The sequence below is a fragment of the Budorcas taxicolor genome, chromosome 15, assembly GCF_023091745.1.
Source record: "Budorcas taxicolor isolate Tak-1 chromosome 15, Takin1.1, whole genome shotgun sequence".
Lineage (NCBI taxonomy): Eukaryota > Metazoa > Chordata > Mammalia > Artiodactyla > Bovidae > Budorcas > Budorcas taxicolor.
The window spans coordinates 62,726,881-62,741,899 of NC_068924.1; the positions used below are offsets into that span (position 1 = coordinate 62,726,881).

The 15,019-nt window shown below is 43.6% G+C and overlaps 1 protein-coding gene across 1 annotated transcript in view; it reads left to right on the forward strand.

The window, feature by feature from the left end:
- Positions 1–4,154: 4,154 nt before the first annotated feature.
- The window catches only part of CAPRIN1 (cell cycle associated protein 1), a 35,163-nt gene continuing 24,298 nt past the window's right edge, over positions 4,155–15,019 (forward strand). Inside the window, exons 1-2 of the mRNA XM_052652096.1 lie at positions 4,155–4,298; positions 4,863–5,072. Coding sequence (XP_052508056.1) covers positions 4,863–5,072 — 210 coding nt within the window. The 5' untranslated portion in view covers positions 4,155–4,298. The remainder of the gene's footprint in view (positions 4,299–4,862; positions 5,073–15,019) is intronic.

The following is a 15,019-nucleotide window of genomic DNA, read 5'->3' on the forward strand; positions in this document are numbered from 1 at the left end:
CAACTTGACACAGAAAATCAGTTAAAATAATTCAGGCAAAAGTTCTCTTCTGCAACAAATAAGCTTGAAACATTAGCTTATTGGGTGATGTGAGTTGAAGCAGCTGAACTATTTTGCCAAAATGATCAGGATAAGTGGTTCAATTATTCACTTCTCTAGACTGTGGAGATGTCAGAGTGCTATTGCCTAATGAATTAAACAAATGAACTTCAACTTGGGAGATTTGTGTTTTTAAAACATTAATATTGAGTATAACTTTAATATCAGGGTCTTTGGAGAAAGTATTTTCCATTTATAGACATTTTCTGCTCTTCCACTGGCTTACTGGGAAAACTCTTTAATTTTCCTATTTCTTCAGTGACTATAACTCCAAGTACCACGTGGCTCTTCAGCAGAAGAAAAGGCAAAAAGAGAAAGTATTAAAAATTCACATAAATGTAGATTCAGTTGCCTTTTTGGTCAGGTGGGATATAGACAAATTTGGTTTCCTGGGATGGTGGCTTTGGGCTGAGTGAGGTTAAAGATACTGCTTTGTCTTAAATTCGTTTGTCTTTTTGCACCTGCTGACCTGAATAAACAACTACAAGAATGTCAGAAAACCAAGGACATGGGGCTGGGATAACACTGTTGGAAGTGAGAACACAACAGCTATGTATGTCTACCAAGTATTTCTGGTTCACCTGGCTTCCTTTTAGGCATCTGATAGGATAGCATCTCTTGGTTGGATGGGGTCATGTGATTCTTTTTAGCTAATGAGGTGTGAGCACACAGGACACAAGTCTACTCTCTGGAGTATCTAACTGCTTGAGAAACCCTCAAGCTCTTTCTCCTCGTGGCATAGTAATTAGCAGTACTTGAGACATGGTTTCTTTATCAGCTTGAATCTGAGTGCTGTGAGTAGAGCCCTCTGCTGAACCATGATGGGTATGGGTCATTTGTTTTAAGCCAGAGTTTGGCAAAGTTCTTCTGTAAAGGATGAGACAGTATTTTAGGTTTTGCACGTCATAATGTCTCTATCACTATTCCTCTACTCTGCTGTTCTGTGGCATGAGAGGCCATAAAAAAATATGTACGAGAATGGATGTGGCTGTGTCCCCTATCTCCCCAAACTATTTACAAAAGCAGACAGAGGACCACTTGGTTCAGGGACTATAGTTTGCAGATCCCTATTTTAAGTCACAGCTTTCAGGACTGTTCAGTCAGTCAGTCAGTTCAGTCACTCAGTCGTGTCTGACTCTTTGCGACTCCATGAATTGCAGCACGCCAGGCCTCCCTGTCCATCACCAACTCTGGGAGTTCACTCAAACTCACGTCCATTGAGTCGGTGATGCCATCCAGCCATCTCATCCTCAGTCATCCTCTTTTCCTCCTGTCCCCAATCCCTCCCAGCATCAGAGTCTTTTCCAGTGAGTCAACTCTTCGCATGAGGTGGCCAAAGTACTGGAGTTTCAGCTTCAGCATCAGTCCTTCCAAAGAACACCCAGGAGTGATCTCCTTTAGAATGGACTGGTTGGATCTCCTTGCAGTTCAAGGGACTCTCAAGAGTCTTCTCCAACATCACAGTTCAAAAGCATCAATTCTTCGGTGCTCAGCTTTCTTCACAGTCCAACTCTCACATCCATATATGACTACTGGAAAAACCATAGCCTTGACTAGACGGACCTTTGTTGGCAAAGTAATGTCTCTGCTTTTTAATATGCTACCTAGGTTGGTCATATCTTTCCTTCCAAGGAGAAGCGTCTTCAGGACTGTTACTGCAGCATAATAACCTAGCCTATCATGATACCCTGTGGGCCGAGATGAATCCCCAAATGACAGTCTTTATCATGTGTTGTCATCTATCCTTTCTTTCAACAATCCACTTTCTCTTTTCTTGAAGCCTAATTTAACTGACCAGTCTCTTCATGTTCCAGTAACTGCTATTGCATAATGTGCCAAAGAAAGGCAGAAAAGGCCTTTCCTTCTTAACAACTAATCACAAGACCGCTTCAGCTCAAACCTAAATCACCACAGGTCTCCAAGTCCCTGGTTCTCATATTTTAGCAGGTATCAGAATCACCCAGAGAGCACAGATTGCCGGGTTTTACCTTTTTTATTTTATTAGGTTTGGGAAGAATTTGTCTAGTAGTTCATGTCTGATCTTAAAGACATCAAGTTCTAATAAAGCAGTAAAAAACTTTCAGATTTCACTGGGCATACAAATTGGTTGAGAAGCTTGTTAAAATGCAGATTACCTCTGCAGATTTGGGGTGGGGCCTGAGATTTTGATAGTCATAGTGGTCAGGCTGAGGACACTAATTGCTGCAAGAAGCTAAAAGATTCTAATCTTCCTTTCTAGCCCTTAGCATAGTGTTTATATTAGAGCCAAGCACAGTTCTGTGCTTAAGTCTTGAATAACCTCAGGTCAACTTTGACTTCACTCACACCTAATGAGTTAGCAAATCCTTTTGGTTCTGCTATCACTATGTATTTATAAAGCATCCAACCACTTGTCACCACCTTTACTGTAACACCCTGACCTTGGCCACCACCATCTCTGGGCTGGATTATTTCAACAGCCTCTTAATTGGCCTCCCAGCCTCTGCTCTTGCTCCACCCTCCCTCTCACTTCTCACATTTACTGTAAATTCTTTATATAGCAGCAAGAGGGTTTCTTTAAAACCCAGGTTGATTAGGTTACTCTCCTGTTTAAGACTATGCACACAGTGACTCCCCATTTCATTCAGCAAAAGCCAAAGTGCTTAGTGGTCTATCACGCTTTACCTGCTGGCTCTCTTTTATATCTTAGACCTCATCTCCTACTCTGCTCTTGCCACTCTGGCCTCCTTGCTCTTCCTTGCACACACCAAGCACACTCCCATCTCAGATCCTGGCACATGGCTTTCTCTATACCTGGAAAATTCTTCCTCCAAGATAAGTGAGTGACCTTTTTCCTTCAGTCTTGGCTCAAATGTCACTAACGCTTTTCCTGACCAGCTTTTTTCCCCCCTCTACCTCTTCACTCTGATATATATTTACTTATCCTCTCCCAACTTAGAATGAAGCTCCAAGCACATAGAAATTGTTTACAACCCCTAGCGTTAAAGAGTTCCTAACGCATAGTAAGGTGCCCTATAAATATTTGAATGAATAGACAACAGACTGCAACTAACTGGAGTATCTTGAGGATGTAGGCTGCTGCTTCTCCAGGCTCCCTCAGGATACATGTTGCCAACCAGTATTACTCATTTTATTTCCCAGTAAACAGTGGGTTTGGTAGCATCCTTTCCTAAATCCTTTTCCTGGAATTTAAATAATAAACTGGGTCATTTACTGTTGTCATACGTTGTGTTGCTAAATTTTCCACTGCTTATATTCCTTTTAATACATTTTCCTCCAGCATTTGGCCTTTCTTTTGTTCATCGTCCACAACCTTATTCCAAGGCTGGAATATTTCCCTTGGAGGAAAAAAATCGCTTAAAAGTTTTAGGTAAATCTAAGACAAAACGAAAAAAGTCTGATTCATAATACTCAGGCCTATTGGGTACATGTTATCTTAAGATAGCTGAAGATTATTTGTAACATGAGTCCAGAGTTTTATAACTTAAAACCATCCATCTTGCTGATTTCCAGCGCGTTCTACAGAGAACTCCTAGGTTACCAGGTGATTGTGTTGTAGGGGAAGCGGCAACTTCTCCTTAGACCTTTTGAGGTGTGGGTTTGCTTGCTCTGCATATAAAGGAATTCTAGAAGCTGGGATTGCACCACCCACCCTGCGCACCCCTTACTTGCAGAAACCTTTTTCTCCCCCCTGAACCCCCCCCGCATAAGGGCTCTCCGTGGGGCAGTTGCCAGCTTCAGACACAGCTGCTTGACACCTATTGTCCCAGTTTGGACGTCCAGCGACTTCGCCTGAAGGACCCTAGCTTCGATATCGTCCCAAACTAAAGCTACTGCTCCGGCAGCCTCCCCGGGGCCCTGCAGACCTATACCGAGCGGCCGCCCCTCAGGCCAAGGCCGCGGGCAGGGCGGGCGGGAGGCCAGGTGGGCCCTTCTTCGCAGGCGTTCGCGCCGGGCAGCCCGAGCGGCCGCGAAGGCCCCCGCCCGCCGCTTCTCCCGCCCCCTCCGCCCCAGAGGGCTGGCTGCCTAAGTCACTCCCGCTCCCGGCTCTCCGCCTCACTAGCAGCGGCTCTCGGTGCAGCGGGGACAGGGCGCAGTAGCCTGTGCCTACGGAGCGCACGACACTGCTCGGAACGCACTGCCACCCTTGTCCCCTCAGCTGCCCACTTGGGATCTCCAGCGGCCTCCGCGCGCGCACGGTGAGCGCCACCCGGGGCGCTGAAGGGGAAGCGGGTCGCTGCCCCGAGTGTCCTTTACCTCCGGATCTTCTGGACCTGCGCGAGGGGCTTGCTCCTCAAGTCTCCTCTTCCCCACCCCCACCCCCGGTCATTTCCAGTGCCCTTCACCCTACTCCGCCTCTCAGCCCCGACCTTTCTCTTCCCTCCCTTCCTCGCAGGGAGGCGAGTGCCGGCCCTCCCGGTGGGGACCGTTGCTCTGGCCGTTGGCCGACGGCGCTGCGAGGTCCCGCCCCCGGCGCGAGTCTTGGTGCCCCGGGGCCGGTAGGCCGAGCCGGTGGCTCGCGCGGGGGAGGGGCGGGGCGGGGGGCGGGGCGAGGCCCGCCGGGCGCCCCGCTGGCGGGTCGCGCGCGCGCCCGCGGCCCCTTCCTGCCCCGGCGGCGCGCGCCGGCCCCGTCCCCACCCCCACCGGCTCGCGCAGGCTCCCGCCCGCTGCGCGTTTTGTCCCGCGTCTCGCCCCGTCCGCCGACTGACTCGCCGCTCTTGTCCTTCCTCCCGCTTTTTCTTCTCTCCCCTTACGGTCTCAAGATGCCTTCGGCCACCAGCCACAGCGGAAGCGGCAGCAAGTCGTCCGGACCGCCACCGCCGTCGGGTTCCTCCGGGAATGAGGCGGGGGCCGGGGCCGCCGCGCCGGCTTCCCAGCACCCCACGACCGGCACCGGGGCTGTCCAGACCGAGGCCATGAAGCAGATTCTCGGGGTGATCGACAAGAAACTTCGGAACCTGGAGAAGAAAAAGGTGCCAGGAGCTGGCGGGGAAGGGAGGGTTTGGTGCTCGGACCCTGACTTGCCGCAGGCTTTACTCCCAGTCTCGGACTCTTCCCCTTCGCCCAGGCCCGGCCTCCGCAGTTAAGCGGGGCTTCGAGCCCAGAAAACGGGCTCCGCGGGGAGGTGCTTGTCACCTGACGCGGACGCGGCGCTGGCCCCCAGGCCTCTTTATTACCGTCCTCCCGCGGGGGCCAGGCCTGCGGCCTCGGCGACTGGGTTGTGTGAGGGTGGGGGCCTGTCCCGTCGCCAGGCATTTAACCGTGATGCCCTGCTCTCGGTGGCGGAAGCCCTTTTTCTGTGACGGGGGTCGGGGGGGAAAGGAAGAGGTCCTGGGGCGGGGGGCGTTCAGGGCCCAACCGACTGCCTCGTGGAGTCGGGGCGGCCTGCGTCCTGGAGCCTTGGGGCTTGTCCGCTCCGTTACCGTGTACTTGAGGCCTGCGCAGCGGCCCCTCTGCTCCCTCGGGAGGGAAGTGTTCGGGGTTCTTACACGAGAGTCGCTTCTCCCTCAGGCCCCTCTCAGGCAGGCCTTGGATTTGCTGCCCCCGCCCCGCTCTGCGGGCGCCCCTTCCTTCTTTGTTTCAATTGTCCGGGTGTCCCCCCGAGCCTCACGCTTCACCCGACCCCGAGAAGACTTTCTGCAGCCGCTCTTTGCCCGTTGGGGACGCGCTGAAGAGGGTGGGGAGGGAGACGGCACGGGTCGAGACTCGCGGGGGGGGTGGGTCCGGGTTGGATGGAGGGGCTCCTAGGTCTCTGGGCACATGGAGAGCGCGTCTAACATGGCGGCGGCTGCGGGGAGAGGGAAGCGCTGTACGGGAGCTGCATTGTGAGCACAAAGCGAAAGAGGGGGAGGGCAGAGACCAGGCAGTCGCCCGACTGGCCTCCCTCGGTTCCCCCCTCCAAAAAGAAAACTCGAGCCACACCCACAAATTTTGGGTTGAATATTTAACCATTCCTAGGTCACACTGTGAGGTTTATCTTCAAGTTGGTCTTTTGTTTTATGCTTTCAGCGCAGGACTGCCAGCTCTGTTTAGAGGGACACGTGTGTGTGTGTGTGTGTGTGTGTGTGTGTGTGTGCGTGCGTGTGTGCATGCGCGCGCGCCTGTGTGTTTGTGTGTACGTGTAGAGAAAGCGTTTTAGCAGAATGAATAATTCAGCCTTCAGTAAGATTGGAGGTGGAAAGGGAAAACAAATCAGTAGTACAAAAAAAAACGGGGTAGTTACATCTGTAACTATTATGCAAACTTTTGCCTTTTACCTTAAAAAGGAAATAACTTGCTTTCAAACTGTTACAATAGATCATTTAGTAGCATTTGTTTATCTGCCTCTAGTAAAACATTATAACATCTTGAATTTTGAAGAAGTCACTTTAAAATGTTTATTTTGCCAGCTGTAATACTACTTGGCTAAAATTTGGGCTGTGGGAAATAACTTGAAAACTGGTTATATTTAGGCCTTAATTATTTTGATCGCTTGTTTAATGATTCATTTTACATTTTTGGGGGGAGTTTTAAAGCATGTTTAGAGGTTTTAAAGACTGTCTTCTATATTTGGAAATTTACTTGAACTTTATTTGAAATTGAAAGATGTGCTAGTTGTGGATTTCTACCTTTTGCTGATCTTTATTTTGATAAAATAAGTGTGATTTATTAAAACTGTTTGAAATAATAGATTTATCAGTGCTACCAAAGCAACAAAAGCATTTTTATTGTTAAGGAGCTACATTCAAGTATGTAATAAGGTAAGCATGCTCAAGACCAGTGTCGTCTGAGTCTGCCATCTTTGTTAACTGTATTTGAAATTGAGACTTAGCTACATTGTAAAAACCTCTTAATTCAGTAAATAACCCTGTCAATCTTGTATTTAATACCTGAATGAAGAACAATATTAATGATGTAATATTTTAAGTATAGACATCTTAATATAGATATTTATGTTTTAATGACTGAATAATGATTCTTGAAAGACATTTATAATATAAAGTCATGCACTGATTACCACGTAACTTGGTTGTGAGGTAAGTTGGATTCTAGTGTTAAGTGTATCTGAAAAAATTAGTAAGCTAGTTTTATGAACCCTATGAGGGCCTGAGCTGTGACAGGTCTTTCCTGTGTATAGGTTTGTAGTACTATACATTGCCTACCCCCTTCCCCCCAATTATAAAGGAGAGAATAATATAGTTATTATTACAGAGATTATAGACAAGGCTAGGAGAAGGCAATGGCACCCCACTCCGGTACTCTTGCCTGGAAAATCCCATGGATGGAGGAGCCTGGTAGGCTGCAGTCCATGGGGTCACTAAGAGTCCGACTCGACTGAGCGACTTCACTTTCACTTTTCACTTTCATGCACTGAAGAAGGACATGGCAACCTACTCCAGTATTCTTGCCTGGAGAATCCCAGGGATTGGGGAGCCTGGTGGGCTGCTGTCTATGGGGTCGCACAGAGTTGGACACGACTGAAGCGACTTAGCAGCAGCAGCAGTAAGTAGTGAAAAATTCCCTTGTAATGATGGAGATTTAGTACACTGCACAAACAGCAAATGCCTTTCTTTTCTTTTTTCCCTGTCTTCGCAGTGTTAGGGTGCTAGGTAGCAGAAAGGTCAAATTTCAGTTACCTGAGGCTTTTTGGTAACTCAGAGACTGAGCTACCTACTTGTTAAATAGTTGAGTTGGTAGTACCAATGTTGTGACTTACTATTAAAACTGCAGGTTTTAATTTTTGAGAAACTCAGGGCATTTGGGTTTTCCTCTAATTTAAATTTAATTTCTAATTTAAATGGAAAATTTTCTATATCTAGATGATTACTGTATGAATGGATATAACTAGGATCCATTTTTTAATAGTGTTTCTAATACATCTAAAGTAGGATTTACTTTACAAATCAGTTTTCAGTCTTAAGCTTCTTGAGCAAGTTATATTTGAGTTGTATTTTAGTTTTGACCTTTTCATAGGTGCTTTCTGGACAAAATGCCTTTTTCCAGGGATTCTTAAATTAAGTATCCCGATAAAAATTATTGCTTGATAGGGAATACCACAAAACATAGAGAATTGAAATAATTTTACTGTACTTCAGTGAAAAAACAAAGTTATTTAGAGGCAAGCTAAGCATCTGTTCAGTGAGAATGCATACTTTGATGAAATATGATCCTGTTATGTAATGCAACTAAATGGCCTGGTGGTTTTTTGAAATTTGGGCTTTAAAACTATGTGAATGTTCAGCAAAGAGAAGAAATGCAGCTATAATAGAATCTTGTCAAATTCCATTTACCAATCTTTCAACTGATTACAAGTAACAATGAACTTAGTGATTGTCTAGTTCATCAATTGGCATAGAACTGGGCCCTAGGGTATGCAAGATGATGTTTTGAAACCAAGTCTTAATTTTAACTCAAGGTGGTGGGTTTAGTCGCTAAGTTGTGTACAACCCTTGCAACCTCATGGACTGTAGCCTGCCACGCTCCTCTGTTCATGAGATTTTCCAGGCAAGAATACTGGAGTGGATTGCCATTTCCTTCTTCAGGGGATCTTCCAGACCCAGGGATTGAACCCTGGTCTCCTGCATTGCAGGCAGATTCTTTACCAGCTGAACCAGGGAAGCTGCTTTAACTCAAGGGAGAGCTCTTTTATATGGTAACAGGTAATCATTTTTGAGATAGAATAAAGGATGTTTTAATGGATGACATTTAAAATTGTTATACTCCATTGCAAGTATAGTAAGTTTAGACAGTAGTGATTTTGGTAGGTGAAAGATTAATCAGTGTTATCTAGCAGAATGACCTGGCAGTTTTAACCAATATGACCAGAAGTGATAGACAAGTATACTGTTTTTCATACCTCCTAAAGTCTTTTTGCTCTGTATTTCTTTGCAGTTCATATTCTGGAAAAAGGATTGCTTATTGTTAGGATAACATTTCTTTACAGAGCAATACAGTGTGCCTCTCTGAAGGATTTTCAGTGCAGGTGTTGTACAGAATTCTCAGTCTTTTGAAATAAAAACGTTTATAACTTGTATAAGCAAACCCTTTTCTTGGGGATAACATCAGAAGTTTTTCTTGACAGTTAAAATCTCTGAAGTGCTAGTTTTTCCATTGGTTGCATGGACTATTCCTCTGCAATGCAGAGAGCAAGATTACTTTGTTTTGCATTCACCTTGTCACAGCAGAAAAAGTATAATGCTTAGTTTGTTTCCCTCTGCTTGTCTGGGTGTGCTCTGTGAGTGTGTGACATAGAAAAGTATTTAAAAATTGAGTTTGAAAAGAAAATGATGTGAATTATCTCCTGATGACGCAAATACCTTTTTCTGGAATGAGAGTAGAATCCTGAGTATGATAAGAAGAATGTGTTGTTTTAAGCTGGCCATATTTTATTCTAGGATAATTCCTATGTTTGTGTCAGAATATTTGTATCAGATATTTATATCAGAATAAATTTTGTCTGAGTTAGAGAGTAAGCATACAGTTTGTCATACTTTTATGTAATTTATTAGTTTATGTTTAGAACTAGACGAGGATTAACCTAGTACTAAAACTTAAAACAGTGTGTTCTTAATTTTATTATCATACTGTTATAGAATCTTTGAAATATGTTAAGAGCTTAAAGCCATTTTAGAATTTATTCCAGTTCATTTTACAGAGGAAGAAATTGAGGTGCTCATGTGAAATGACCCAGGTTAAAATAGGTGAATTCCAAGGTCTCTTGTAATGTTTTAGAGGGGTAATTAGAATTTGTAATGCTTTGTGACATAGTGTAATTTTTCAAGTTACAGCTGATCCTGTCAAACCAAGCCTTTTACTTCAAATAACTGAATTTTATTATTATTTTTTAAATTTTTATTTATTTTTTGGCCACACTGTGACATGCCAAATCTTAGTTCCCAAAGGGATCCGAACCCTTTCCCTTTGATTGGGGATCATGGAGTCTAAATCACTGGATTGCCAGAGAAGTCCCCCCACATACTTTAATTTTAGAGTTCTTCTATTTAAAAAGGGTGAAAGCAAAGAAAAAAGGCTTTTTTATTCTTCTGTAGACCTATATAGTAACATCTCATTGCTAAATTTGTGTTTGTAGGCTGTCTAGGTAATGGCCTCCAGCGACTAGCAGTACAGGTGAAGTTCCATTTAAAGTTTCTCTTCATGCTTAGTTAAGCCCCAGATGCACATTTGCTAGTCTCTACTCAAGCTTGGTATGTTATAGGCCAGAAAATCTGGGGATAGCATTACCAGTAGAGAGAAGTAGGGGATGTGTCAATATTTACATCTTAATTCTAGTATTCCAAGTTTCTGGATTTTTTTTTTTTTTTAATAATTTGTTCCTTTGAGGGGAGGAAATGAATAGTATGTATGCGGTAGAGGAGAATGAGAGGAGTAGCAGAAGAGAAAGTCAGTCACAGCTAAAGTTGTAAGGTGCTTGACTTTTCATCTTATTTCTCCCACTAGCTGTATACTAGTGCTGCAGTTGGATAGAGTACGAGTGTAGAAACAGATGACAGAGACCTTATTGTGCCTCTGCTCAATTGCTATTTCTGAGGAAAGAGTATGGTGTGCTTCTTGACCGTGCAGTCTGTTTCCTTTAACTCCTTGTGCTGCCCATGTCTGTACACTTTCTGTGCGTTTTTATATTGTCTTATGTTCTCACCTTCCTCATTTTTTCTAATAGGTAGTAAACTGCCAGAGGGCAGAGACTGTCCTACTGTGCCTTGCACATGGTGTATGCTAAATACATATTTGCTAGATTGACTAAATCATTACATAGCAATACTTGTATTTTCATCAATAAAATCCTGTTAAAATGGGTTAATCCATGAGGGGGAAAATGCTTTTTTGTATAGAGCTATTTACTTGAACGGTTTTTTTCTTTGAATTGGGTTTTTTTCCTGAAGGATTTTATTTTTTTTTAAGTGAGTAGAGTTGATGAGTAAGCAATTAGAAAACTCCTATCTTAAAATCTAGGTAGTGTAAACAAGATTTGTTAATAGTCTTAGGAGGGAGGACAGATGATTTTTGGTATTTGAACCATTGTAGATTATTAGAAATTTCACTTCATTCCCCTTAATACTCTTATCAAACATAGACATAGCTGAAATATACTAATCACTGGGGGAAAAACATCTTTGGTCTCCATTTTAAATGAATTAACGGTTCACATCTTTCTATCAATAATTGAAGTCCCAGCAGAGTATATAAACCATTTAGTTATACCAACTCATTCTCCTGAGTAGTTTGGCTAAAGCAACTAATAATCCAAAAGGCACTTGTTAAGATTATCTTTGGTCAGTTGTTTCTTTCCTTTTTGGATCATTTGTTTTTCAAGTTCACAAGCTTTAGACTTTATAAGAATATAATTCAAAGTAGGTGATGTTGGAACTCTAAACTTTTTCATTTTCTTACTAAGGTTAGGTGCATTCCTTCATTCAGACTTAACTACAGAATTACTGCCATGGTCAGGGAATAAGTTTTTATAGGATTGTCTTTTCTCCCCCTCCAGTTGAACGAGTGAAAGTGAAAGTTGCTCAGTCGTGTCCGACTCTTTGCGACCCAGAGGACTATACAGTCCATGGAATTCTCTAGGCCAGAATACTGGAGTGGGTAGCCTTTCCTTTCTCCAGGGGATCTTCCCATCCCAGGGGTAGAACCCAGGTCTGCTGCATTGCAGGCAGATTGTTTACCAGCTGAGCCACAAGGGAAGACCAGCTGGACAAAAATCTTGTCAAATTACAACTCCTGGTTAGTTACCTGCCTAAAAAATTATCTTACAACGGGACATTAGATAACAACTGATTTAGCATCCTTTTACTGTTCTTCAGTGTTCAGGAATCCTGCAGTCTTGATACTCAGTGAGCTTCTGTGTTAATCAGTCTTCTAGGGCCTGGTGAAATGCTCATTTCTCAGTGAAAGTCTGTTTCATTTTTGGACAACTCTTAAGTTTATGATGTTGGAGTTAGATCCCTGACACCACTGTTAAATATTTTTTTCTGTAACAGCTCAGACTCCTGCAACATGTAAAGGCTTCTAGCATTTGAAGAGAGATGCTATGAATCGTCTATTGATTGTACTCTATGTTATCTATACCCTCCTTTTAAAAATTGAAGGAACTTGATTCTTGATGCCTCTTCTGTCTGCTATGAATTTTACTAGCAACTCAGTCTCAGTTGAATTGAGGAACGTTTGTTGGAGGCAGAGTCATGTGTAGGCAAAGTCAGAACTCATATTTCTAGATGAAGAACAGGAATGCAGGGATTGGGGACTTGAAATGTCTAGAAAGGGCCACTGAAGATTATGGAAAGATGAGAGGAAAAGAAATCTTTGTCTTGCTGTATTTACATTGTCATTCTACAGGTTCTTTCAGTACTACAGAAGTGATTTATTTGGCCTGGAGAGAAAGTAATTTGAGATATAGCTAGGTGTTACTACTATTTTTGTTATTTTAAGCTTCATTTTTAAGTATTCTCCCACAGTTTAAAGATTTCCTTAATTGAGAATGAGTTACATAGTTTCCTAGATAGTCAAGCTAAAGATGTTGTCTCTGCTAATTTTTCTCGTTGTGATTGTTTACAGTTGTCTAGTTGGTAAAGAATCTGCCTGTAATACAGGAGATCCGGGTTTGATTTCTGGGTTGGGAAGATCTCCTGGAGAAGGGAATGGCAACCCACTCCAGTGTTCTTGCCTGGAGAATCCCATGGACAGAGGGACCTGGCAGGCTACAGTCCATGGAGTCGCAAGAAATGGACATGACTTAGCGGCTAAACCCCCACCACCACAGTTGTCTGGTTGAAGAATTAGTGGTTTTTTGAGTCTCTCATTTTTTTACTATGTCTTTTTAACTGTCATTATTTTCCAGTTATTCACTTATGGAATTTGTTGGTTACAACAGGAAGGAAGGGAATCTCTGGAGAACAGTCATTTTGACTATCTTATGCCGCCCTCATAGCTTCCCAGGTGACGCTAGTTGTAAAGAACCTGCCTGCCAATTCAGGAGACATAAGAGATGCAGGTTCGATTACTGGCTTGTGAAGATCCCCTGGAGGAGGGCATGGCAGCCCACTCGAGTATTCTTGCCTGGAGAATCCTCATGGACAAAGGAGCCGGGGGGCTACAGTCCATAGGGTTACACAGGGTCTAACACGACTGAGCAACTTAGCACATACCCCTGTAGCACCCAGTGAAGTTTAAAAAAAATGGTTAGAGAAAGCAGCTTTGGTGATTAAAAAAAAAATCTTGGGCGGGGATGGAAGATCTGGGTGTACTGCAATTCTGGAGAAAGGAAGAAGAGAGCAGCAGGAGGGCAGAAATGAAGTGTAGCAATAGCTGGAATAGAGTGGAAATACAGTGCTGAGGCACAAGTGGTTTTTCTGGGATAGGCGACCTTCAGTTCATTTCAGTTCAGTTGCTCGGTTGTGTCCGACTCTTTGCGACCCCATGGACTGCAACACGCCAGACTTCCCTGTCTTATCGCCAACTCATGGAGCTTGCTCAAACTCATATCCATAGAGTTGGTGATGTCATCCAACATCTCATCTCATATATGACCTTAGGCAGGTTATTTAATTGCCCTTTCAGTTTCCATTTAAATGAAATGTGATTGATAATAGTGCCTCCATGATACTTCTAATTTGAATGCCTGTCATAACAAACACTCTGAACTGTTATAAGAAAGAGAAGAGTGGGACTGGTTTCTGGGTACTACATGACCGTATAGTCTTAGTTTTGACATGTACTGGGTAGTGTCTGATTCCATGGTTCTGCTTTAGAGATTCTGATTATGAGTAACCTGGAAAATGGCCCGATTTCTATCTTGCTAGTGTGTGCTGTGCTCAGTCACTCAGTTGTGTCCAGCTTGTTGCAACCTCATGGGCTGTCCATGGAATTTTCCAGGCAAGAATACTGGAGCGGGTTGCCATTTCCTATTCTAGGGGATCTTCCTGACTCAGGGATCAAACCTCCACCTCTTACGTCTCCTGCATTGGCAGGCAGATTCTTCACCACTGCGCCATCTTGCTCATATGTGGTGCTATAAATGAATTTTTAATACATTAGGGACGCTCAGTTGAAAAAGGAACCCTGAATTGAATTTTCAAGATGGATATTTCAAGATAGAATCTAAGAGGGCAGGTTTCAGTTATAGCAGTATTGTGGTAGGCTTTCTGATGAAGATATCTGATGCTAGAAAAACAACTCCATTCTGCTGGGAAAAAAACTTAATATTCATTTTATGTGGATGATACGAATATTTAACAAATTTGTCTGTAACACTATGTTAGAAACTGTCTTCGAGTTTAGGGAATGAAAAGCTGTGTGTGTCTGGAGTACTTTATTCCTGTCTTTTCCCCTCTGTTTTTGTGGGGGTTAATGTTGGACCCGTCAGTTTGACAAGCAAATCCTTATTTATGTAATGACCTTAGTTTGTACTGCAGATTTTAACCCCAAGTGGGCAATTTTTCTACTTGTATTTAATGCATAGATCTTTATTTTGGCTACATAGAGATCTTGCGGCTGACAGTATTTCAAGAATTTTTGTACTATGAAGCCGAGTTTCACATAGTAGCTTCTTTCTCTTTTCATTGACCTCTTAACCGTCCAGTTATTGCTGTGTGGCAGATTACTCCGGCACTTACCTCATTTCATCATGCGCACAGATGATGCCTGTTAGGGATTCAGGGCATACAGTGGGGTTGACCTGCTCTGTGATGCCTGGGGTCTCAGCTGGGAAGACTCAACCTTGTTTCCTCACATGTCTGATGCCTGGGCTCGGATGACGTAACGCTAGAATTGCTGACCAGAATTCTTATTTGAGACCTCTGTTCATAGCTTAGCTTCCTCATAGCATGGCAATCCCAGGGTTATTGGACTTGTTAAATGATAGCTCAGGGCTCCAAACATGATTGGTTTTAGTGACCAGCAAAAAGGGCAGAGATGCTTTGTT